The sequence below is a fragment of the Orcinus orca genome, chromosome 8, assembly GCF_937001465.1.
Source record: "Orcinus orca chromosome 8, mOrcOrc1.1, whole genome shotgun sequence".
NCBI classification, from domain to species: domain Eukaryota; kingdom Metazoa; phylum Chordata; class Mammalia; order Artiodactyla; family Delphinidae; genus Orcinus; species Orcinus orca.
The window spans coordinates 24099889-24126878 of NC_064566.1; the positions used below are offsets into that span (position 1 = coordinate 24099889).

Here is a 26990-nt window from a genome sequence, read left to right on the forward strand (position 1 = left end):
CGACGTTTGCAGGGCAAGATTAAGTTGGGGGAATGGTGAGTGCTGCTAATGGGTACAAGGCTTTTTGGGGGGTGACAGAGATGTTCTAAAATTTATTGTGGTGTTGATTGCACAACTCTGTGCCTATACTAAAAACCACTGAATTATACACTTTAAACGGGTGTATTTTATGGTATGTGAATTCTATCTCAAAAAAAAGCTGGGTTGTTTTTTTTTAAAAAAAGGTGCCAATGATCAAGTGTTTTAAACACTGCTAAGAGGCCAAGCAAGGTGAGTATGAGAATGGACCACTGGGCTTTGTGTGTGTGTGTGTGTGTGTGTGTGTGTGTGTGGTAAATTATACATAAAATTTACCACTTTAACCGTGTTTAAGTGTACAGTTCAGTGGCAAATACATTCATGCTGTTGTGCAACCATCACCACCATCCATCTCCATAATTTTTCATCTTCCCAAACTGAAACTCTGCACCCATTATATAGGAATTCCTCATTTCTCCCTCCTCCCACCCCTGGCCACCACCATTCTACCTTCTGTATTTGTGTATTTGACTATTCTAGGTACCTCATAGAAGTAGAATCATACCATAGTTGTCCTTCTGTGTCAGACTCATTTCACTTAGCATAATGTCTTCAAGGTTCATCCATGTTGTAGTGTGTGTCAAAATTTCCTTCCTTTTTAAGGCTGAATCATATTCCACTGTCTGGATATACATTTTGTTTATCCATTCATCCACCAATGGACCCTTAAGTTGTTTTCACCTTTTGGCCCTCGTGAATAATGCTACACATTGTACACGTATCTCTTCAAGTGTCTGCTTCCACTCCTTTTGGGGATATACCCAGAAGTGGGATTGCTGGATGGAACCATTGGATTTTAGTGGCATGGAAGTCATTGGTGACCTTGGCAAGGGCAGTCTGCTTGTAGGTTCAAGAAAGGACAGAAGAGAGTGAAGATAGCAAGTAAAGGTAATTCTTATAAGATATTGGGGAGAAGAATAAAGGGGGCAAAGAACAAGAGAGGCCTATGAGATCAAGAGAGGATTCAGGGAGACTTACAAGAGCAAGTCATTCTGAGAAGAATGATACAGAATTCCAGAGCAGGCAGAAGGGCATGGACCAGCGCACGTATAGGGGGCTAACTTTCAATATGAACCGAACTCATCTGTGTCAACGGGAAGGAAAAAAGAGCATGTGGATGTCAGTGCTGGCAAGATGGAGGACTTCGGTGGAGGAAAAGATAAGGAAGTTATCCTATCCTTGATGAACTAGGAGCAGAGGGAGTAGGAGAGTTTACTGAGGAAGGAAAGTCAGATTTCCAGGCCTGCTGAGGGCCCACTTGAGATCATGGTCAAATTTGTAAAAGCCCACTTCGTAGGGCTGTGTTTTGCTCCTGCCACAGTCATTTCCAGTGTAAGAAATGAATAAGTGAGAGGCCTAGTTTACCAAGGCTGGGTTCTGGAGTAATTACAAAATCTAAACAGGGGAAGTAAGGACAAGAAGAGGGTGATGACCAAGGGAAGTTGCTAGTAGTGTTGAAGAACTGATGGGAGGGGAGGCCTATGGGAAATTAGGTTAATGTCCAGATATGTTCACACACACACACACACACACACACAATTGGCTCTGTGGGTACAGTACACTGCCTCACCCTTTGACTTGGGCTTAACCATGTGACTTGCTTTGGCCAATGAAATGTTAGTGGGCATGATATGAACAAAGGCTTGAAAACGCACTTGTGCAATTTGAATTGCAATCCCGATTTCCTGAGAAAGGAAAAACAGGTTTCCTTTTCTTGCATTCTTGCACTTTTGCCATTATTACGAGCTAGCCATCACCATGGGTCCTGTGTATCTTAATGTCACTTAAAAGTAACATCATTAGATAGTAACTCCCAGGAAGTAAAACCCAAAAGGAATAGTTAACTTCATCAGTATTTATATTTGAAAATTACAAAATAGGTCTCCAGAGTAGAACTGGGGACACTTCCATGCAGATTTTTACCTATGGAAACATGTTAGATACATGTAATTTAACTACCAGCTTATTTTTAGACTACAGAATAGAACAAGCAGAAAATCAGCTCAAAAACACTGTGTTTATAACCAATATTTAAATAAATAACCTCCTTCCCATCATCAAAGTATATTAATTTTTATGACTTTATCTTATATATTTAATAAAGAGATGTAACTATATAGTAAAGTTACTATATTGAAAGTATTCACCATTGGGTACAAATGGATAAATCTGTTTTCCATGTCTACAAATATAACAGTTTCCAGGCACATTCAAACACAGGAGGGATTTAAGCAGGAGAGTTTTGACAGGAGACTAAAGGAGTTTGAGCTAAAAGACTGAGAATTTGTATCTACTAGTGTCTAATGGTTTCCTGACGCTCAAGATCTGATTCCTAAGAGTAAGCACAAACTGGTTTTGAAGATCTGAGATGAAGGGAATAAGAATTTTCAAGGAAAACAAGTTTTCAATTAGCATTCAGAACTCATTTTTAAAGTGTTCCCCTTGAGTTTCAAGCACGATAGGCAAATACGGGTTAAAAACAAATGAAAAAACGAGGTTCTGAGCCCTATTTTAAAAATTCATAATCATAAGACTACAATGAATTCAGTAAAATTGCAGGATACAAAATTAATGTTCAGAAATCTGTCGCATTTCTATGCACTAACAACAAACTGTCAGAAAGAGAAATTAAGAAAACTATCCCATTTACAGCTGTATCAAAAAGAATAAAATACCTAGGAATAAATCTCACTAAGGAGACAAAAAGCCTGTGCTTAGAAAACTATAAGACACTGATGAAAGAAACTGAAGATAACACAAACAGGTGAAAAGATATACCATATTCATGAACTGGAAGAATTAATATTGTTAAAATGACCATACTACCCAAGGCAATCTATAAATTCAATGGAATCCCTATAAAATACCAATGGCGTTCTTCACAGAACTAGGACAGATAATTCTAAAATTTGTGTGGAAACACTGAAGACCCAAAATAGCCAAAACAATCTTGAGAAAGAACAAAGCTGGAAGCACCATGCTCCCTGATTTCAAACTATACTAAGAAGCTACAGTAATCAAAACAGTATATCACAAAAACAGACATATAGATCAATGGAACAGAACAGAAGCCCAGAAATGAACCCACACCTATCCAGGTAGTTAATATACAACAAAGGAGGTAAGAACATACAATGGGGAAAACACAGCCTCTTCAATAAATGGTGTTGGGAAAATTGGACAGCTACATGTCAAAGAATCAAACTGGACTACTCTCTCACACCATGCATAAAAATAAATTCAAAATGGATTAAAGAGTTAAATGTAAGACCTGAAAGCATAAAACTTCTAGAAGAAAACAGGCAGTAAGCTCTTTGGTATTGGTTTCAGTAATATTTTTTTCGATCTGTCTCCTCAGGCAAGGGAAACAAAAACAATAATAAATAAAATGAGACTACATCAAACTAAAAAGTTTTTGCACAGCTAAGGAAACTATCAACAAAACAAAAAGGCCCTACTCAATGGGAGAAGATATTTGTAAATGATCTATCTGATAAGCAGTTAATATCCAAAATATACAAAGAACTTACATAGCTCAATGTCAAAAAAACAAACAATTTGATTTAAAAATGAGCAGAGGACCTGAATAGACATTTTTCCAAAGAAGACATACAGATGGCAATCAGGCACATGAAAAAATGCTCAACATCACTAATTATCAGGGAAATTCAAATCCAAACCACAATGAGATACACTTGTCAGCATGGCTAATGTCAAAAAGACAACAAATAACAAGTGTTGGCAAGGATGTGGAGAAAAGGGAAACTTCGTGCAGTTGATGGGAATGCAAATTGGTGCAGCCACTATGGAAAACGGTATGGAGATTCCTCAAAACTTTTTAAAAAGATTACCATATGATCCAGCAATTCCCCTCGTGTGTATTTATCTGAAGAAAATAAAAACACTAATTCAAAAAGATATATACACCCCTATGTTAACTGCAGCATTATTTACAATAGCCAAGATATGGAAACAACCTAAATGCCCATCAACAGATGAATGGATAAAAAGATGTGATATATAATGGAATATTACTCAATCATAAAAAAGAATAACATCTTGCCATCTGCAACAGCACAGATGGACCTAGAGGGTATTATGCTAAGTGAAATAAGTCAGACAGAGAAAGACAAATTCTGCACGATTTCATTTACATGTGGCATCTAAAAACCAAAACGAACAATCATAACAAATTTCCCAGAGGAGAGGGTGGTAGGGGGAGGAAAGAAACAGGTGAGGGAGATTAAGAGGTACAAACTTCCAGTTGCAAAATAAATGAGTCATAGGTATGAAATGTACAGTGTGGGGAATATAGTCAATAACTATGTAATATTGTTGTATGGTATTATACATATCATAACCAGACTTATAGTGGTGATCATTTTTAAATGTACAGAAATACTGAATCACTATGTTGTATAACAGGAACTAAAGTCGTGTTGTAGGTTATTTATACTTCATCAACAAACTCAGAAAAAGAGATCAGGAACTTCCCTGGTGGCACAGTGGTTAAGAATCCACCTGCCAATGCAGGGGATCTGGAAAGATCCCACATGCTGCAGAGCACCTAAGCCCGTGCGCCACAGCTACTGAGCCTTCGCTCTAGAGCCCGCGAGCCACAACTGCTGAGCCCGTGTGCCACAACTACTGAAGCCCACGCGCCTAGAGCCCACGCTCCACGACAAGAGAAGCCACGGCAATGAGGAGCCCGCACACAGCAACGAAGAGTAGTCCCCACTCGCCGCAACTAGAGAAAGCCCGCATGCAGCAACAAAGACCCAACGCAGCCAAAATTAATTAATTAATTTTTTTAAAAAAAGAAAAAGAGATCAGATTTGTGGTTACTATCAGGTGGGGGTAGGGGAGAGGGGAACTGGAAAAATGCAGTCAAAAGGTACAAATTTCGGGCTTCCCTGGTGGCGCAGTGGTTGAGAGTCCGCCTGCCGATGCAGGGGACACAGGTTCGTGCCCCGGTCCGGGAGGATCCCACATGCCGCGGAGCGGCTGGGCCCATGAGCCATGGCTACTGAGCCTGCGCGTCCGGAGTCTGTGCTCCGCAACGGGAGAGGCCACGACAGTGAGAGGCCTGCGTACCGCAAAAAAAAAAAATAAAAATAAAAAATAAAGGTACAAATTTCTAGTTATAAGATAAATAAGTACTAGAGATGTCATGTACAATAAATATCATTAATGCTACTGTGTGTTACATATGAAAATTGTTAAGAGAGTAAATCCTAAGCGTTCTCATAACATGAAAAAAAATTTTTTTCCAGTTCTTTAATGTCGTACAGTATCTATATGAGATGATTAATGTTAACTAAACTTATTTTTTTTGCTTGGCCGCAACATGCAGCTTGCGGAATCTTAGCTCCCCAACCAGCGATCGAACCTGGGCCTCTGGCAGTGAGAGGACTGGGTCCTAAACACTGGACCACCAGGGCATTCCCATTAACTAAACTTATTGTGATAATCATTTCATGATGTATGTGAGTCAAATTTATACAGTGCTATATGCCAATTATATATCAATAAAACTGGGAAGAAAAAAAGGAAAAATTTTTTTTAATTAAAACTCATAATTAGATAAAGAAGTGAGCTAATGGACAACAGATCTAAGCAATTTTCAAAGCTGGGAAATTTGCTGTTTTCCCAATAGAATAAAGTTCTGGTCCCCTGTATCTCAGAGGCTATGTCTAAAGGCTACTGGTTTAAACAAATAACATACTACCCTCGTGAGGTTGATATTTTCAATTATACGGGTAAGTATCTGATAACAGATGACACTCAGATTCAGAGTCTTGAGACATTCCAAGTTATATATGGAGCCTAAAGAAACCAAATACCAGTCTTCTATTTTTATTTAGATTATTTTATTGTAAAAAGATAAGTAATTACACATCAGCCTGTTGCAAAATCAATACTATATTAGCATAAATGTAATTCCAAGTTTTAAAAACTCTGATCAGTTCCAAGCAGGAATAAACATTAAGCCATGATGGTACTGAAGTTATTTTCAAAAGACACCAAATTGTGCTTCCTATAAGGAACTTAGAAAAATTTAAATTTCTGAGTGGATTATCTTTATCTTTTCTTCTTATATAATTACAGCCATATTTTTATATAACAGGCCATGAGATGATATGTAAACATATTAATTTCACCAAGATTTTTTCTTATCAAATAAAATCGTATTTCTGTTAGAAACTTTCATTCTAGTCATTTTAAGTAAATAATCAGCTGTCAAAAGCAAATACACGTTTCTTTCAAATGATTGTTAAGCGCTAACGTTCATTTACCCCTAGGAAGATAGCATTAAAAGCCATTATTACGTTATTTGCTATAGAAACCTGGGATTATCATTTTACAGACATAAACTTGCATCTGTATGTCTGGCGCAGGAGAATCTTCCATCCAGCGATGAGTGGGCATGTGTGTCAGCATTATGCTTTGCTTCATAGGGAACGGACGACCCTCACAGATTAGCTTTCTCCCTTGCAGCCAAGTGAGACCCAGGATTTACATAGGTGTGAATCGCGCTCTGTTTCGAAAGACCAAGACCAGCAGGTTACTTAACTCACTTGGGCAGCAACTCAGTATTTATCTTAGCTTTAATCTGTGCTCAAATGAAAATAAGCATTCAGAATTTGTTCACCTTCGACTGTCTTATACGGCCCAGGGCTAAAACAAGGAGCATGTGCTTTCCAGGTGAGTTCTTTATATCTCAAATGAGATTCTGAACAGCTGCTTAAGAAACGGAATAGCTGTCCCTGAGGAGAATCATCATAAAAGGAAACCCAACTACGCCCATCCACGACACACCCCCTCTGCCACAGCCAGGATGCTCTGGGCTCACCTTAGGTTTCTCAACGTTGTATTTATCCAAAAGAGCCTGGATGCGGGCCCCATAGTCAGGATGGACATCACTGAAGTTCTTAACCTGTAACCAGGTGAAAATAATGTAAACATTAGCCTAGCCCTCACTACACCAGTCCCCAGAGTCCGCCTCACAGGGTCGACTCCAGAGGGGAGGACGGACGCTTCCACGGGAGGCAGAACCACACAGCATTTACCAACACGGAGGAAGGCTTGCGTCCTGGACATATACTGGCTGAGCAACCTTGCCTGAGTCGCTCATCTGAGCTTCAGTACCCACTCCTCATGAAATCAGTGAGATAACTAAATCTACCTCATACAGTTCATATCCGCTCCCCAGAAAAATAAGTGGGATGATTAAATCTACCTCGTAGAGTACCGTGAGAAAAACGCGTTATGAGGTGAGTTACATTTACAGCAGGTAAAGAGCTGACCTCGGAGGAACGCAAAAAGTTACAGCGATTTGCATTAAGAAACAGGCCCAGACACTGCCTGAATTTAAAGTGAGATGTACAAACACTGGCCCCTGCTGGGCAACTAAGCATACTTCAAGCAGGAATTCCTGACCGTGGGCTGATCCTGAGGTGGGACATCAATAACCCACAGGGGGCCTTGCAGCTTCAGCATACGTGAGAGGAGAAGGCCAAGGGTTCAAGCCCAGTTCTCTACTTACAAACGGTCTTATTCATTCTTATCAGTGAGATGAGAAAATACCCACCCCACCTATCTCACAGAGCGACTGTCAGGCTCTCTGCCCCAGACAGCAAGAACTATTAGCGCCCAGGGACTTAAAGGGTTATCTTTCACACATGCCCTGGTGAAACACAGTTATAGAACCTTGCCTGCAGATAGAGCACCCAGCCTGCTGGTACATATCTCCGGGCCTTAGAACACATCCCAGACAGCTGCCCCCGTGAACAGAGAAGCAGCAACCAAGAGACAAAGAAATAGCCGGAGTTCCTAAATCTGCAAGAGGCTAACTCCCCTGCGGCAGGCCGGGAGACCACAGCAGAGCACACAACACAACGAGCGACCATCAGAAATACCCTGGTGCCTCAGCTCAAAAGTTCAGCCTGAGCCTTTGGAAGCAGCTCAGTTCTGACCCCAGAAAACGTGCAAGTTTCTAGTTTCTTCCGAAGGAGGGTCAGGCATCATAACATCAAGTAGTCAGGCTGACTTCAAATCACAAAAATGTAATCTGTATTTCTTATCACCTGAAGTCTAAGCAAAATTGTGGCAGGACCCACATTTTGACATTGGACATTACTCTCTTCCACAGAACTTGGCTGCAGTCAGACTGAACAGCATAGGAGACCATTCACCCTAAACTCAACTAAATTATTATACACTGGACAAAGAGCTAAGGATCAATGGATATGGCATATATACTGGAGGTAAAACACAGAGAGAAAAGAATCAGAGGTTGATTGGGGATTCATACTAGTTTTTTTAAGTGTGCTTAGCTCAAGTGAGATAGAAATGACACTTCCATGGAAGGGTTTTCTCACACAGCTGCACTCTCTTCTCCTGCCAGCAGGTGTCACTCTTCGGCTTACAAAGTATCACTCACCGCTTTCTTCTGGATAAAAGGTTGTGCATCTTTCAGATGGCCCGCTATGTTCTCACACAGGCGTTTCCTCTGCTCCTCATTCAGTACGTTCAAATAGAAAGCCCGCACCTGCTCATTGAAAATAGAGTGCAGGGAATCAAATAACCACTTTAGCACCAACAAAACTCACCCAAACACCACTTTTGAAATGAAGATGCAAGATTTCTCATTGGTATAAGAATGAAAAAAGGTTTTAGAATTTAAGAATAATTTAAAATTATAGTTGAAACTGTCACGTGTTGAGTTCCTCACTTTTTATTTTATTTTAAGCAAAACAGGAAGATAATAGCTCATAACTTCTTTTTAATAATGTCCTTTGCAGTCACTGCTTATAAATCTCTTATAAATAGAAGGCAGTGTTGCCTACAATTAAAAATGCCACCACACCTTAATACTGACAAGTGCAGAATGTGCAAACCGTCATTAAATGTAAGCTTAACGCAATACAACCTTTGTTCAATTCACCCAGAACCAAAGGGGAGGAAAACACCCTAATTTATTAATTAGGTCTTTAGTTATTCAGAAGCCAAGATTTCTTGGAGAAAACAGATGTTAATAGTGATATTTTGCTTAGATTATTGGGTTTAACCTCTAAAATGACTATCAAGAAGTTAAAATGAAAAGTAAGAGCTTAGTATTAAGTATATGAGTCCTAACAGCCTCTGCTCATTTCTGAAATTAACCATTTCTAAGTTATGGCTATGATTCTATTCTACATTTCTTTCATGCACTCATTGAGCAAACACTTATTTCTCATGTACCTATAACGCACCAGGCACTACTCTATGTACTGTTCTACTAATGTTTATAAAGTCCAAAAATATCCAGTTATCCAAAGTAGCAAATTCATAAAATATCAAATATTCATAATTTTTCTGTTATCAAATATCAGAATATAATAATATTTCTTAAAATCTGAGCAAAGTCTAAATATAAGGGACTTCCCTGGTGGCGCAGTGGTCAAGAATCCACCTGCCAAGGCAGGGGACACGAGTTCAAGCCCTGGTCTGGGAAGATCCCACATGCCGCAGAGCAACTAAGCCCGTGTGCCAAAACTACTGAGCCTGCGCTCTAGAGCCCAAAAGCCACAACTACTGAAGCCCGCGAGCCACAACTACTGAAGCCCATGCACCTAAAGCCCGTGCTCTGCAACAAGAGAAGCCACCGCAATAAGAAGTCTGCACACCACAGCAAAGTGTGGCCCCCGCTCGCTGCAACTAGAGAAATGAGACGGGGTCTTCTCATTGTGGTGGCTTCTCTCATTACAGAGCATAGGTTCTAGGTGCTTTACCCACTCCAACACTTTTACCACAGACCTTTAAGAGCAGGACCAAATTCCTCTGAAAGGAAAAGTGACATTTTTACTAGTCTATACGAAGTTAGAGAATGATTTTTTTCTTTTTAGGTGTAACATGCCTACAGTAAAGGGTACTAAACATAAGTGTGAAGTTCAATGATTTTTCAGTGGACACAAATGTGTCACAACCACCCAGATCAAGACAGAACATCGCTCACACCCCAGAAATCCCCCTACCATACTCCCCCACCCAGTCATTATCCCCTTTCTCCAACTGCCTCCCCAAGGGTGAATTTTTTTGACTTCTAATATTATAAACGTTTTTTACTTCTCTTTCAAATGTACACAAATGGAATCATACAGTCTATATTCTTGTTCTTTTGCTCAATGTCATGTTTGTAAGGTTCATCTATGGTAATGTTTGTTGGAATACTTCTTTAATTTTCATTGCTGTACACTGTGGGAATATACTACAGTTTATTTATCCAAGCTTTTGATGAACATTGATGAACATTGGGTAATATGAATAAACAGTGCTGTACATGTCTTCTGCTGCTCATATGTACACATTTCTATTAAGAATCTATGTAAGAAAAAAAAAAAGAATCTATGTAAGAGTGCACTTACTAGGTCAAAAGACACGTACATGTTTAGCTTCAGTGGATATTGACAAACAGTTCTCCAAAACACCTGAACCAATCTACACTCAGGTAAGAGTTAGAGTTGTTTCTCATTCTCACAATACCTGGTACACAGTCTTTTTCAGTCTAGTCATTCTGGTGTGTATGTAGTGGTATCTCTTTTTAGTTTTATTTTGCATATCCCCGATGACTAGTGAGATAAACTACTCTGTGTGTTTTTCAGTCATTTGGATATTTTCTTTTGTGAAGTGCTTGTTCAAGTCTTTTGCCCATTTTTCTATTCATTTGTCTGTCGTTTTCTTATTGCTCTGCAGGAGTTCTTTACATGTACTGTATATGAGTTGTTTGTTAGTTAGAGGAACCGCAAATATATTTTCCCACTCTGTGGTTTGCCTTCTCAATCTCTAATTGGTTTCTTATAACAAAGAGAAGTTCTTTTGCTCTCTCTTCATGACTGAGTCTTGATAACATCTACTGCTCTATCCGCCAATTCAGTAATCTTCTCTTCGGCCATATTTAATCTCCTTTTAAGCTCATTTACTAAATGCTTAACTTTAGTTGTTGCATTTTCCAGTTCAGTATGTCCATTCAATTCTTTTTCATTTTAATTTAATTTTATTTTATTTTATTGGCCGCATTGCACAGCATGCAGGATCTTAGTTCCCCAACTTGGGATGGAACCTGTGCCCCCTGAGTGGAAGCACAAAGTCTTAACCACTGGACCGCCAGAGAAGTCCCCTCCATTCTTTTTTGACAGATTCAAGTTCTCTTATTAAATTCTCCATGTTGTCAACTGTTTTCTGTTTTCCTGAACATATTATTTGCAGTTATTTTAAAACCTATATCTGACAATTCCACTATCTGGATCTTCAGTAGGTTTGTTTCTATTGCCAGTTGTTTTTTTTTTTTATCCCCCTCTTGCTTTTCAGATATAAGGTCTTATGTGTTGGGTATGCCTGATAATTTATTACTGAATGTTGGGCATTTGCATATGAAAAAATACAGAGATAATTTGAGGCTCTATTTTCCTCCAAAGCCTTATGTTTGCTTCTGGAAGAGAGGATAGAGGGAGATCATCTTAATCCAGTCTGAGACTGGACTGGTATAAAACTGAGTCTCATTTTTTGTAAAGGCAAGTTGATTTCACGTTTGCCCTTATTTCTAGGATGGCCCTTCCGGGATCCAACTGAGTGCCTGTGATGTTAACTAGAGGCCCTCTTCCTTAGCAGGTCCTGAACTCCAATTTTTATTCCCTCCAGACCCATGAAAACGCTGTAAACTCTGCTCAGCATGTTGGCCAATACTTACAAAGTAATAAATGCCTCATGAGAAAAGAAGAGCAAATATCAAGCTCATATCTCTGCACTTCTTTTCTGTTCAAAATCTTGGCCCCTCAAATTCTTGCTGCTTTTATAGCTCTCCACAGCCTTTTTGTATCTTATCTAGCTTTCCAATGTTCTCCATGAGAGGATAGGTATGACACAAGCTTGTCTGTCATAAGCCAGAAGCATGAGTCCAAGTGAATCATTTTTAAGAGTATAAACCTGGATCTTCCTATTTATATTCCATGTGACTCTTATAGTTACAGGATTATGCTATGAAGCTATAAACAGAATCTTGAGTTCTATATAGTGATAAGAAAATCTCTCAAAATAAGAATGATCATATAGTAAATTTTAATGTGTGAGCAACAGCCTCATTATCTAAATTAATTTTTACAGAGGTTGTATTAGCTAGCTTAACACTGGAATAGACTTCAGGTAGGTAAAATTTTATGAGAAGCAGGAATTGTATTGTAATATATTGATACTTGGTAACCTACATCACCAAGAATAAGGCAGTTACTATAAAAGGCTTTTAGGAGACATTTAATTTCATCTAAAAATGGTTTATAAGGTACAATAAAGTAATTTCTTTTTTATATACATGTATACACGTAAGTGCCTTTCAAATAACGGTATCTTCATAGTGAATTAATTTATGTATTTAAGTATATTTTACTGGGAACACACATTTACAAATTGAAAAGCTAGAATAGGTCCCATTCTAATTTAAATATTGTTTAACACCAACTACCCAAGCAGAGATCTAAGACAACTATACTTTTTAACTTTATCCTTTTCTTACGTGTGGTATAAGTTGCACTGGGCACATTAATGAGGTGGCTGCTCTTCAGAGTCAAAGGGCCTCTTCCATGGCATCTACTAAAAGAACAGCCCCCAAGCAGCCACAGGTGATTAGAAAGAGGGTGGGCACTTGACCCCGGGCAGTTAACTAGAGGCTGGCCAAAGGCCAATGATGCAACCCACAGTGAAAACATTAGTCCATTCAATCCAATTTCCTCTCTCCAGAATCTGACTGTAGAAGTATTGAGAGAAGGAGTAAAAAAGGACCAAAAAAAAAAAAAAGTAATACATGGAGAAAGAAGCCATAAAGAAGAAGAGTTAGGCCATGGTCATAGCAGAACCACAGCAATGTTAAAACACAAGCTATGAGGCAAAGAGGAGAAAAATAGGGAAGGACATGGTAAGAATGAGTAATTGGTATTGGAGAGCAACAGCAGACAGATGGATAGTAGCTGAGTCACATGAATGGGGTGCCGTGCAGTGGAAACACCCACACCTTTGCTACTGGGCCTCCTAGGGCTATTTTGAATCCAGTTCTAGTCCCTTAAATCTGGACTGCCCTTCTCAGATTCTTAGATTCAGCTGTACTTAAGCTTTACTTGCCCATTTCTTAGATTTCCACGAGATCACTGCTTCCCCAACGGCTCCCACTTACATCCCGTCAATAAAATTTGGAGGAATTGAAATGAGTCTCCATACCTTGGACTAAAAGGGCATAGTAACACAACTCTTCAACTCCATTTAATACAGGCACTGACTTATGAATAGAGATGTTGTCCCTGAATTCAAGTTAAGACATATTAGACACTTTAAACGGGGGAATATATGCAGGCATTGACAAGGAGACTAACCAAGCAACTCGCACAGCAGACAAAGGAGCCATTACCTGAGTGACATTATCATCGCTGGCACTGCTGAAGCGCTGCACATCCCCAGAACAGTGGGTCCTGTGTTCCAGGGCAGAAAGCTGCTGCTCCGGAGCACCAAAGCTGTTGGGGTAATAATTTGGAGCTCCACCTTTAACAGAAAACCACACAGACTCACTCGGGGAGATGAAACATGAAGGAAGTCTACAAACAGCCAACAAAATAAGAAATAAATTCAAGTGACAATTATATTTATACATACGTGTATACACACACATACACATGCCATGCACATATCATTTTTAACACCCCATATTTAGCTACAGGCAGTACTTGGGTTCTTAGAGAATATGCCATCTGCCAAACGCTTGCGATGGCTGTCTCACTCTGCGTCTTAATGAAGAGATCTCAAATTCCCTTTGAACACTTCAGACGGCCTCATCTCTACAATCTCCTGATGCCTTCCGGTACGAATATATTTATATGAGCTTGGTTTGGTCCCCATAGAAGAAGAGACTCAAAGACATATTTCAGGTTGGAGGGTTTCATTGGGGCTTGGGCTCAGTTCAAAAACAGAATCACAGGGCTTCCCTGGTGGCGCAGTGGTTGAGAGTACGCCTGCCGATGCAGGGGACGCGGGTTCATGCTCCGGTCCGGGAAGATCCCACATGCCACGGCGTGGCTAGGCCCGTGAGCCATGGCCGCTGAGCCTGCGTGGCCGGAGCCTGTGCTCCGCAACGAGAGAGGTCACAACAGTGAGAGGCCCATGTAACGCAAAAAAAAAAAAAAAAAAAACAGAATCGCAGAATTCTTGGGAGCAACTCAAAGTTCTAGCTCTGCTCCAGCTCTGCTCCTTCAATCGCCAGACAAATGAACGGAGCCCTGAGATGTTCACTGAGTGCTGCAGGGTGATGTGGTGGTCAGTGGTGGATCCGGGATCTGGGATTTTTGTCCTCTCCATTCCAGCATGTACTACACTCCTATCACAGGATTCTACTTCACTATTTCTTTCTTAATGGTGTTTTAAGATTCTCGGGATATCTATCCTTCCTATTGACCAAGACTTTGTTCAGTTCTAGTTTCACTTTCACTTCTCTCTACAGATAAATTTTTAAAAATTTTTTCTAAAATTTGATATTTCTAGTATGTCAGCACTCATTCATATGGAATTAGGAAAAATAATGACAATGCGATCAAACCATTTATTAAGATTTCTGGAATAAGTTATGAGGCTCTTTTTTCCTTTTGGCATGTTCATTTTCCCAACTATACCCTGCTTCGGCTGATGTTAGCAGAAGCTTGCATTACCTGAGTACGTGCTGCCTAAACAGAAAGGATGGCCTGGAAGCCCAGTAAGTGGTTTGAACAAACCAGTCAGGATTAGAATTTTACCCAGCTCACTGCCAGAATAGATTATTCTGGGTGGATAAGCAGGAGATGCCTGTACATCACATTGACGAAGGAGCCAAATGCATGTAGGAAGAGAGGGGGCACCCGACTACCATGGAGCCCAGTTATCCACCTAAGAAATTCATTCCAGCTCAGCCACGCCCATGCGAAAAGCAAAGTGCTCCAATAACGAGCCATCACAGTGGTTTTCTGCACTAAGAATTAGCTCTTTGAAATGTGCCAATTGAGTAATTTTAAAATTTGATTTCCAAATTATCTCTCACTTCACTCAAAGTCGCAGCTGTCTTCAAGTCATTGATTACTGGGAACAATTAAGCTCTTTCATCAAACTGCAAGGGCACAGCCCAAATGGTCTACTTTTAAAATTAGGCAAAAGGTGTGTCAAAGTAGTGTTTTTCATACATATGCCACTATAACAGTAAACAAGAATGGTAAACACAAAGCATTTACTTATTAATGACGTTCCAAAATATACATGAACTGCTCTGATACAGCCAGTCTCAATAATGAAAGGACCGAGGGAGATTAATGAAAAAAAATCACTTTAGAATAAAAACGCAGAAGACAGACACAGAAGTATCCGTTACTTTGGGCAATAACACGCTCCATACCTTTGTAAACCTCAAAGAGCAGAAATATGGCAACAACACAATACAATCATTCAGTGAGCATGTAAACTTGCTAAATACTTGGAAAAGGCTTAATGATAATGGTAACAAAATGCAAGGCACAAAGCTATATATACAAACTAATCTTAAATGTATAACAAGTATTCACAGAAAAGACTGGAAAGAAATACAGCAAAATGCAACAGTTCTGGCCTTTGGATACTGTGACTATATATGGGTTTTTCTTCTTTCTTCTCTTGTTTCCCTTATATTTTCCGAATTTCCTTTAAGGTACATGTATTATTTTTAGCATAGAAAAATAAACTTTGTTTGAATATAGACATCTATGGCTATAAATATAAATCATCAGTAAAATTTCTGAAGGGATCATGTGTCCTTCAGACACATGTAATATGGCATGTGTATGGCAACTCTTGGCTTTTGCATTTCCAAGAGGCTAAGTCCTGGTGACTTAAGAGTGATTTCAGGAATCGTCCACTTTGTGAAGAGTCTTTAAAACCCGCTCCCTAAGTTGGATGATACTCTACAACAGCCAGTGTGGAAAAACCTTTCTCCCTGCCTTTCATAGTCAGATGCACAGCAAGCAAAATCTGAGGAGGGAACTCTCCATAAAACATATAAAATAGATGGAAGTATGGAGAGTCCTCAGGCAGTTTAAACCTTCATTGATGGGCAACAAATAGGAGGTTGGCAGGAGCGGCTGCGGGGCCTCCACAGAGCAGCAGATGCCTGGGGCAGCCTGACGACCCCTGGGCTGGCGGGGCCTCCCGTGCCCTGCCCAGCAGTGCCCTCCACACCCGCGGGGTGAGCCACGGTCCCAGGCCTACCCTGATTGTCCAGCACGCACATGGGGCCGTCACGTTGGTAGCTGGCCACTCGAGCTCGGAAGGGACAGTTCACAGGTATCTGAAGATAGTTGGGTCCCAGGCGGTGGCGGTGAGTGTCGGGATAGGCAAAAAGGCGGCCCTGCAGTTACAAATGAAACAGACTTTGATGGTGTGCAGTAACATACGAAAGAGGAGTGGCCCGTGAACATCACTGTAAAGCTTCAAGCACAAAGCATCACAAAGCCCTGCCTGTCCTCCCAGTAAAGAGCAAAGTCTCTTCTCTCTCATGAAATGAGTTCTCCCTAACTGAACGGTCCTTACTCTTCCACCCCTTGGGGCCAAACAGCCACAAATCTTCACATCTGTTCTAGGTCATAACTCCTTTTTTCCTCAAGTAACAAGTTAGTGCCCAGGCTTGAATGATTTCCTATTCCCAAGGACACATTACATTGTGAAATAAGTTTGCTAGAACCCAACTAACTGGAATCATGAACTAATTCCACTCCTCCCTACTCTCTCACTCTAGGGGAGGGGTCAACCATTTGCTCTTAACAAAAAGAAGATTTCTACAAAACCAACCGTACGGGAAATCATTCCGAAAAAGCACCTCCCATGTTGCATTCTGGTGTATGTCAGATACACTTTGAGCTCTGAGACTTCCTAGATTTAAACAAAATACTACACAAAGAAAGCCACAGTGCAAAACGATGGCCCTACATTGCCACAAGGTCCTGAGTCAAAGATTAAATTACATATTTACCAAGGCAGGAGGTTTTGCCTCACACATATTTACCAAGGCAGGAGGTTTTGTAATTTCTTTCAGTTAGTGTTGAAACAAAAAGCTTTATGATTAACTCCCCATCAATCTTAGTATCCAATTATTTAAATATTCCCATTATTCAAAGCTCTATTACATAAGCAGAGAGAGTAGGAGTAGTTTTCTTTCATTACCTTCATTACTGGCCTTGAATCTGAATGAGTATTCTTATGTCCCTAATTCTATGGGCCAAAATACAAACCAAGTTGAACAGGACAACTGATGTGATTATTTTGTACCAAATCACGGAGGCCAACGTGCTCAATCCCGTCTCGCCATTCTGTCGATAATTTGCTCTGGGCTGAGCGACCCTGCCTCCCATAATCATTTCAGATAGCCCCTAAGGTAACGTTCAGATGACTGGTCATGCAGCCATGCCCAAGACCACCTACACTATGGAAGCTGGTTGCCTCCTTTTACCCAAAACAGACTAACTTGTGCTCTAACTTTACCAACAGGACAGAAGATACAGCTGAGCCAAGAGCAGCTCCTGGATATAGCCTCATCGTGTAATTCTGGTCTTGTGTCACCTTAGGTTTATAAGGCATCACTACCCCACCTGTAGGTGGAGGCCTTCAAAGCTAAGGCTGCGAAATGGGCACAGCAAGGCCATACCCTGACCCCAGCTTGAATGCAGGCCTTACCCAAGGCCCTGTGCCCAAGCTCCTTGCTGGGCCGGGGTGAGAAAGCAGAGCAAAGCTCTCCCACTCAATCAGTCAGGCCAACTTCTCCTCTCCCAGTAAACTGCAGAGTGTGGGAGTGAAGAACGGCTGCACCTGCATCACCAGGTACTCAGGGGACAGTCTCTGTGACTTGCTATTATACTACTGCCTGCTTTTCACCATGGTCTGGCTTACACTTTGGATCCCAAAGTTTTAAAAGTTAATAATCTGACCTGGTTGAAAGGCAACTGAGAACACTGTTCGTTACTGTACAACCACTACCACCTGAACATGCATTAGTTTTCATCAGGGTAATTTCCAAGCCCTCCGAACAGGCTCTCCACTTCCAATCCCTCCTCCAACGACATCCTACATATTCCTGCCGAAAGACTCCTCCTAAGGTCCCATGCGGATTCTATTACATACCTACTCAAAATAGCTTGGACAATTCCTCACTGGTCACCAAATGGCTAAGTAAGTACAACAGTCCTTCCCTATTGTATGGCCTCCTATTTTAGCAGCCAGGACAGTCTATCAATAGATAGGTATTCAATTTATAGTAAACTAAAAACTAACATAAACTTACTTTCTATAAAAGGTTCAAATGTTCCCAATGTCAAAGCAAAAAGTTATTAGTTAAAAAACAAAGGAAACAGCTTGCCTCCATAGAGAGTGACACCTGAACTGGAATCAGACACTTACATAAGAAAACAGCTGTCAGTCACTGTGGTCTTTAAACTTTGTATCATGGTCAGTCCAAGAACATGAAAGATTGATTTACTCAATAATTATTAAGCCAGTTATTTTCCTATTAATTTCTGATCCAAATAAGAGTTTTTCTCTCTTTGTACTCCTGAAAAAGCATACTGGTGAGTGGTGAAAAAATACTGAATGCCTAGGAACATTACCAAAACAAATGGTTACATTAACTCACTGGCTTTAATCAATGGAAACATAAATTGAGTTTGTAAAAATCATCTCTGGGGGGCTTCCCTGGTGGCGCAGTGGTTGAGACTCCGCCTGCCAATGCAGGGGACACGGGTTCGTGCCCCAGTCCGGGAAGATCCCACATGCCGTGGAGCAGCTGGGCCCGTGAGCCATGGCCACTGAGCCTGCGTGTCCGGAGCCTGTGCTCCGCAACAGGAGAGGCCACAGCAGTGAGAGGTCCGCGTACCGCAAAAAAAAAAAAAAAAAAAAAAATCATCTCTGGGTCTCTTTCTACATGTGGCAAAATTCAAGCATCACCATAGAAGAGGAAATGAATAAAGTTATGCTGACCAAGTGTTACAATCAATTAGTGACAGTCCTCCATCCCATTGATTACAAATTGAAAAAGAATATTTTACCCCACAAATACCTAAGGTATTTCTACTATAACTTCTTTTAAATTAAGAGCCTAAATGTCAAAGTCTTACCATATTGAGGGACCTACAATGAAATTTGTTTTACACTGTAATGCTCATTTAAGGATGTTTCAGTCAGTCCCACAGGAACTAAGGACCCAGACGAAAGTTTAAGTGATGTTCTAGTTAATCCTTCATATAAAGGTCATGCCAAATTACACTCTGCGCGCGCACGTGTGCATGCGCGCACACACTCCCGCCTCAGAACCTCTCAATCCACCAGGTTTACCTGAAGCATTTTGTCAGGGCTGGGCTCAATGCCAGGCGGCATGTTGCTTGGGTCAAAAGCCAACTGTTCAACCTCAGCAAAGTAATTAACTGGATTCCGGTTTAAGACCAGTTTACCAACTGGGATAAGAGGGTAGTCATTGTGAGGCCAAACCTAAAAATAATGCCATATTCACAATTACCAGACAACCAACAGAAGGAAATTAAAGTACCCATAAAAATATCAGCTTTCAAATACAATGAAGCCAATGATGATAAGTGAAAATAACATTTTTGAATCCAACAAAATGATAAGAACTTAAGGTGAGTGCATTGGTTAAAACTTTCACAACAGTAAACATTGAGTCTTTCCCTGGGCAAAAGTACATCAGCTCATCAAAATTTGTTCCCTGCTAATAACAATATATCAGGCCACCCAGATGAACTTAGTAAACTCATCAAACAGGAACTGGAAGGGAAATGCTGGTGAGCCCTCATGCACAGGCCAGGAAACTCTTAAGTGGTACCACTGTGTTTTGTATACAACTTACGAATGCTTGACCACAATTTTTTTTAATTAGTTGCAAAGACACTTAAAAAAGAAAACAGTTTAGTTGTTAACTGACTCACCTTGGTAATATCAAATGGATTAAATGGGAAAGTTTCTGCCTGTTTAAATGTCATGACCTGGATGTAAAAAGTCCAGGAGGGGTAGTTGCCTGTGGCAATGGCATTAAAAAGATCCCGGAGGCCATAGTCAGGATCTTCCTGGGCAAGTCTTGCTGCATCTTCAACAGAAAGGTTTTTGATGCCCTGGTCAGTCTACAGAATGAAAGAAAAGAAGCTCAAACTGAAACTTATTAGCAAAGTTATCAAACTTTAATCAATAATTCATTGAAGGATTATGAGTAACACCAACCAAAGACTGGATTTTCCTCGTAACAGTAATCCTACTGTTCAAAACTGATACAAGTATGAATTTATCACTAAGAAATTCTACTTGATTATCCTGATTCTTCTCAATGTCCAGGGAATCTGTCTACACATTTTATATTTAAAATTAGTCTTTCTTTCCCTTTATGTATTCTATATTATTTGAATTTTTAAAATTGTTGACACAGTTTATTTTCAATTTTTCACTCATAGAGAATGCTACATTACTGTCTTCAGACAAGCTAAAACAATTTTTGCTATAAAATATACATAACAAAATTTATCTTTTAACCATTTTAAAGAGTCCAATTCAGTGGATTTCTTTGAGGACATATCTTAAAATGGAACTGTTGGGTCATATGGTAATTCTATGTTTAAATTGAGGAATTTCAAAACTGTTTTCCAGAGCGGCTATTATTTGAATTTTTATACTCATGCTATTTTCAGATCAGAAAAAAAAATTAAAATATAATTTTTTTTTTTTTTGTCTGTGTTGGGTCTTCGTTCCTGCACGCAGGCTTTCTCTAGTTGCGTCGAGCAGGGGCTACTCTTTGTTGCGGTGCGCAGGCTTCTCGTTGCGGTGGCTTTTCTTGTTGCGGAGCATAGGCTTTAGGTGCCCAGGCTTCAGTAGTTGCAGCATGCGGGTTCAGTAGTTGTGGCTCACAGGCTCTAGGGCACGCAGGCTTCAGTAGCTGTGGCACATGGGCTCAGCAGTTGTGGCGCACAGGCTCTAGAGCACAGGCTCAGTAGTTGTGGCGCAGGGGCTTAGTTGCTCTGCGGCATGTGGGATCTTCCCGGACCAGGGATCGAACCTGTGTCCCTGCACTGGCAGGCAGATTTTTAACCACTGCGCCACCAGGGAAGTCCAAAATATATCTTAAAAATAAGCAAATGATTAATGAAATTAAAGGACTTTCCCTTTTTTTTTGCATGAAGTAATTTTTTAAATTCCCTGTTTTATAATAGCTCAAGTCAGTTACTGAGATTGTGCTGAGCTAGTATCCCTCCACCCCAACTGTCTTCCTTTTTTCTTTTTTTTAAGAAATCACAGAGTCACAGTTTGTAGAGCTGAAAAGAACTTCAGTACAGCCGCTCTAAAGCAGTTCTCTGAGTATGAGCAACCAACATCAGTTTTCTGACCTTCTAAACAAGCCATTAAGATCCAAAGAAGTTAAGTCACTTTCACAAGCGCTCCTATTATCATCCCATCCTGCTCTTCAACAGTTCCCACCGGTGTCTTATTCTGAAAGATCCCCAACAAGTCAGGCACCATGGAAATATTTCTTTAGCAAGTCAACTCTGGAAGGCTGGTCTATTTCTACTACAGAAATCCCAACTCTTTCTAGCCAGTGGGAAGGTTTAAACTCTTCTTACTATTAGATCTTCAGGATTAGAAAATGGAAGTCACCATCTGCAGATCACCCAGCTAATATGGTAAACTGTGCAATAATATTTCAATACCTTTCTGATTTTAACTGAATCCCCTGGGTTTAGAAAAGAATAATCTTAGGTCAGAATAATCCAGATTGATGAATCTATGTAGATCTCATGCTACCTCAGAGTCCTCTGCTGAACAGACCCATAAGGAATCCAATCTTTCCAGGACCACTGACAGCTGGGACTATTACCCAACTTTACTGTGGCAGAACTGGAGCTCAGAGAACTTTTTTTTTTTTTAATAAATTTATTTATTTATTTTTGGCTGTGTTGGGTCTTCGTTTCTGTGCGAGGGCTTTCTCTAGTTGCGGCGAGCAGGGGCCACTCTTCATCGCGGTGCGCGGGCCTCTCACTATCGTGGCCTCTCTTGTTGCGGAGCACAGGCGCCAGACGCGCAGGCTCAGTAGTTGTGGCTCACGGGCCCAGTTGCTCTGCGGCATGTGAGATCCTCCCAGGCCAGGGCTCGAACCCATGTCCCCTGCATCGGCAGGCAGACTCTCAACCACTGCGCCACCGGGGAAGCCCCCCAGAGAACTTTTAATAATATACCAAGTCACAGTTATCTAGAAGAGGGAAGATTTGAGTTCAGATTGTTTTAACTACAAAGCCACAACATGCTAGCTGTCTGAGATACAATCATTTAGTTCTGCTCTAAGTGACACTGTGCTGCTCCTTTTGGCAATTACAAGCCAATGGGTCAACTGTTTCCTGCAACCGTTCCTTGCCAAAGATTATAGATCCGAGTCATAAGTATAAAGACAGGTGACAGTTTTCCTGTTTGATATACCCACATAAGTTGTTCAGATAACAATTAAAACAGGACAGAAGAAAATAGGTCTTTGGGATATCATTAAGGGGGAGCCTATATTTGTCATGCGTCCACTTCTGTCTCTGCTTATTCTAGCAGTAGTATTTGGAAACAAGTTCTTAGGCAACCAGAGGATTTTTAATAACCTTCTAGAGTTCTCTGGCAATATTACTTATTCTAACCAATGCCAAGATCATACTAAGAGAACCCTTTAAAACACCTCAGTTAATTAAAAGATTCTCAAAAACTTCCCCCAAAGTAACTGATCTGATCTGATTGTATGAAAGCACATGAAAAAAACAAATTTGGGGCGGGAGGAAAGCAGCAGCCAGGCAGGCCAGCACACCCCTCCAACCCCCCACTGCTGCCATGATGCCCAAGAGGAAGGTCAGTTCTGCAGAGGGGTCAGGGAATGAGGAGCCCAAGAGGAGATCTGCAAGGCTGTCAGCTAAACCCGCTCCTGCAAAAGTGGATATGAAGCCCAAAAAGCCAGCAGGAAAGGATAAATCTTCAGACAAAAAGTGCAAACAAAAGGCAAAAGAGGGGTTTCCCTGGTGGCGCAGTGGTTGAGAATCCGCCTGCCGATGCAGAGGACATGGGTTCGTGCCCTGGTCGGGAAGATCCCACGTGCCGCGGAGCGGCTGGGCCCGTGAGCCATGGCCGCTGAGCCTGCGCGTCTGGAGCCTGTGCTCCGCAACGGGAGAGGCCACAACAGTGAGAGGGCCGCGTACCACAAAAAAATTAAAAATAAAAAATAAATTAAAAAAATAAAAAAGGCAAAAGGGAAGCAAAGGGAAAACAGGCCAAAGTGGCTAACCAAGAGACTAAAGATGATTTACCTGCAGGAGACGGAGAAACTAAAAACGAGGAGAGCCCAGCCTCTGATGAAGCAGGAGAGAAAGAAGCCAAGACTGATTAATATCACACACCCGGTCCTATCAGTGGTCCCTGTCTCCCTTCTTGTGCAATCCAGAGGAATATTTTTATCAACTATTTTGTAAATCCAAGTTTTTTAGTAGCTTTAGAAACAGTTTTAAGAAGGAAGAAATCCCACCTCATCCCATTTTTTAAGTGTAAATGCTTTTTTTAAGAGGTGAAATCATTTGCTGGTTGTTTATTTTTTGGTACAACCAGAAAATAGTGGGATATTGAATATGGGAGGCATTGATTGTCTCAGGTGTCAGCTTAACATTCCATAAATGGGGATAGCTTTTATATCCTATAATACAAAGCATACCAAATGGCAATTTGGAGTCAGTTGTGCATTTAAACATCTTGAACACTTTAAATTACGTCTCTTCCCATGTTGTTTTTGGTAGAATTGTTTCCTAAAGCAAACCACTCCTTGATCTTGGCTCTCCTGGTCAGAATTTTATGTACTCTGCTACATCTTTGGTCGTGGTAGTCCAGTTTTCCTAGTAACTTCATTAACATGCTATAAACAATTGAAAATTCGAGTACATAGTGTATATATGATATTAAATCGTGAATTAGTGGGACTTATGATGTAACAGCACATCAACGTTGGAAGATATTGATACTTGATATTCCGTTAAGGAAAATTTGCCTCCAAATTTTAAGCTGGAAAGTCACTGAAATAAGTGACTGTGTAGTTGTGATTTTGTTTAGAAAAGAATCACAACTACATGATTTTTGTAGATTTTTTTGTACATATGTTAAAAACTGTGTACAAATTGAAATGTCTGTGTACTGATCCTCAAAACAACGAATAAAATCTCAATTATGAAAGAAAAAAACAGAATTTTTGTTTTCTGACATTTGTAACTGATTTTTCTATGTGCCTTGTTCATGATATATCCTCAATAAATCCTTAAAAATGGATGGATGGGACTTCCCCTGGTGGTGCAGTGGTTAAGAATCTGCCTGCCAATGCAGGGGACATGGGTTAGGTCCCTGGTCCGGGAGGATGCCACGTGCCACGGAGCAACTAAGTTGTGTGCCACAACTACTGAGCCTGCGCTCTAGAGCCTGCAAGCCACAACTACTGAAGCCTGTGTGCCTAGAGCCCATGCTCTGCAACAAGAGAAGCCACCGCAATGAGAAGCCCACGCACCGCATGGAAGAGTAGCCCCTGCTCACTGCAACTAGAGAAAGCATGCGCAGCAATGAAGACCCAACACGGCCAAAAGTAAAATAAATTAGAAAAAAAATTATATAAAAAAATAAAGTTCTGTTTAAAAAAATGGATGGATGAATTAAAAAGTTAGGAGAAATGTTTTTGGAAAGATAGCATCAGATGTTGAAAAGGAGAGTGAGATTGGTATTACAGATAGAAATGCCCCAATTCTGTCTTAATCCCCTCCTGAACCCCAAAACCATATATGCTCAGAACAATGTACTCAGGGCTAGGAAAGGCAAAGCAATATAACACTTTACTGTTTGCTAACACTTGACTCTAAACTCCAACAAAGAACTCTAGGCTAAACCAGGTAGGAATTTCCTTTTACCTAGCTTGGAGACCTGTATTATCTCTTTTTTTTTTTTTTTTTAAATAAATTTATTTATTTTTGGCTGCGTTGGGTCTTCATTGCTGTGAGCGGGCTTTCTCTAGTTGCGGTGAGCGGGGGCTACTCTTCGTCGGGGCATGCGGGCTTCTCATTGTCGTGGCTTCTCTTGTTGCGGAGCATGGGCTCTAGGCGCACAGGCTTCAGTAGTTGTGGCACGTAGGCTCAGTAGTTGTGGCGCACGGGCTTAGTTGCTCCGCAGCATGTAGGATCTTCCCGGGCCAGGGCTCGAACCCGGGTCCCCTGCATTGGCAGGCGGATTCTTAACCACTGCGCCACCAGGGAAGCCCTCTCTCTTTACCTTTGATCTAAAACCTTAGATCTTCCTTCTCCAGAGAGAAAATAATATCAACGTGCACCTGCCGGCACCAGAGAGAAAATAATATCAACGTGCACCTGCCGGCACCAAAAATATTAAACCAGAGAGCAAGCACAAAATGAGCATTTTCCCAAATATTTATGGCAGAGCTCCCAGGGTCCAGAAGAAGAAAGCTTGACTGCTGACAGTAGCTGTGTGGTATTACCCTCCAGCCACACAAAGAGACCAAAGAGAGACTACACACAGTTCTTCTAATTGGGCAGCGTGAGTCTATTCACTCAAGCTGTGGTCAACACAACAGTCATGGTCCTACTCAACCAGATCAATACTTGTCATCCTTGAGGGTAGAGGTATGGCTAACGTGGGGGAGGCCTTGATTCTTGACCCATCCTCAGAAGAAGTAAGGATACGTGGGTGGTGGGAGCCTTCCACCACCCTGCCCAAAGGCAACGCGTACCTTATAATGGAATTTGCAGTAAACAGCCTTCCCATTCGCATCAACCAGTTTGAAAGTGTGCGACCCATAACCATTCATGTGCCTGTGTCCGTCTGGGATCCCTCGGTCGCTGAACAGGAAGGAAACCTAAGGAACAGAAAAGTAAAGTGTAAAATTTTTCAGTTTAAATCAAAACATCTTGTATTTTTAAGACATTCCTAAGTTTCCATAAGAATCTCCTAATGACATGGAACATACTAGCCAAGTGCCCACAGGAAAGGTTACCATTTGTAAAAGATGACAAACAGAAGAATTTTAAAGCAGAATGATACATAAATCATTAACCTCATGGCTCAAAATTCTATAAAGAAACGTTCAAACAAATCTGAAAACCAGCCTAACTTGCTATTCAAATTTTAATTTAATAGAAAATTTGTTTGGCACTACTTTCCCCTCATTTCCCTAATACAAAGAACTTTACTCCCTACTAGAAACTTCAATCCTTAATATTGCTAAATATCAATTGATAATGATTCTAGAATCATGTAAGGTCTAGGAATGGGGAAAGATTAAGAAAATCAATCATTATAAAACTCTTCAAGGATCAAGAAATCTGAGGAAGCCTCCCAAAAAGAAAGTCAAAAACCAATTCCGATAAAATAGCCCAAACTGGAGAAAAACGTATGAGGCATAATTAAGCGTTCCATATCAGGTGATATAACATAGTGAAAAAAGAGGTGTTCCCACCTGATGCAGAGACTCAGGACGCAGGCTCCAAAAGTCCCAGACCATGTCAGGATCCTTTAGGTGCGTTTGAGGGTTTCTCTTTTGGCTGTGGATAAAGGATGGAAACTAAATGGAAAAAGAGAGAAAAAAAATCCAAAAATTAAGTTTACAGGAATTATGGTGTCTTATACATTGCTTAACGCTAGGTTTACAGATTATAATTTTGAACAATGTAATCCTAGAATTTTAAGCTGCAAAACCCTAAAATGAAATTTGCCCTCTACATGTTTCTAGGGCAAACTGCCTCTTTTTATTCATCTTCCAAGCTCTGCAAGGAAAACTGGACCATTCCCATAACATC

At 40.7% G+C, this 26990-nt stretch overlaps 1 protein-coding gene across 1 annotated transcript in view; it reads right to left on the bottom strand.

The window, feature by feature from the left end:
* Positions 1-5931: 5931 nt before the first annotated feature.
* CAT (catalase) overlaps positions 5932-26990 on the bottom strand; it is a 37374-nt gene continuing 16315 nt past the window's right edge. Inside the window, exons 5-13 of the mRNA XM_004263991.2 lie at positions 26651-26755; positions 25925-26050; positions 20076-20267; positions 19468-19620; positions 16357-16495; positions 13511-13641; positions 8522-8629; positions 6932-7015; positions 5932-6616 (exon numbers count right to left, since the gene is read on the bottom strand). Coding sequence (XP_004264039.1) covers positions 6551-6616; positions 6932-7015; positions 8522-8629; positions 13511-13641; positions 16357-16495; positions 19468-19620; positions 20076-20267; positions 25925-26050; positions 26651-26755 — 1104 coding nt within the window. The 3' untranslated portion in view covers positions 5932-6550. The remainder of the gene's footprint in view (positions 6617-6931; positions 7016-8521; positions 8630-13510; positions 13642-16356; positions 16496-19467; positions 19621-20075; positions 20268-25924; positions 26051-26650; positions 26756-26990) is intronic.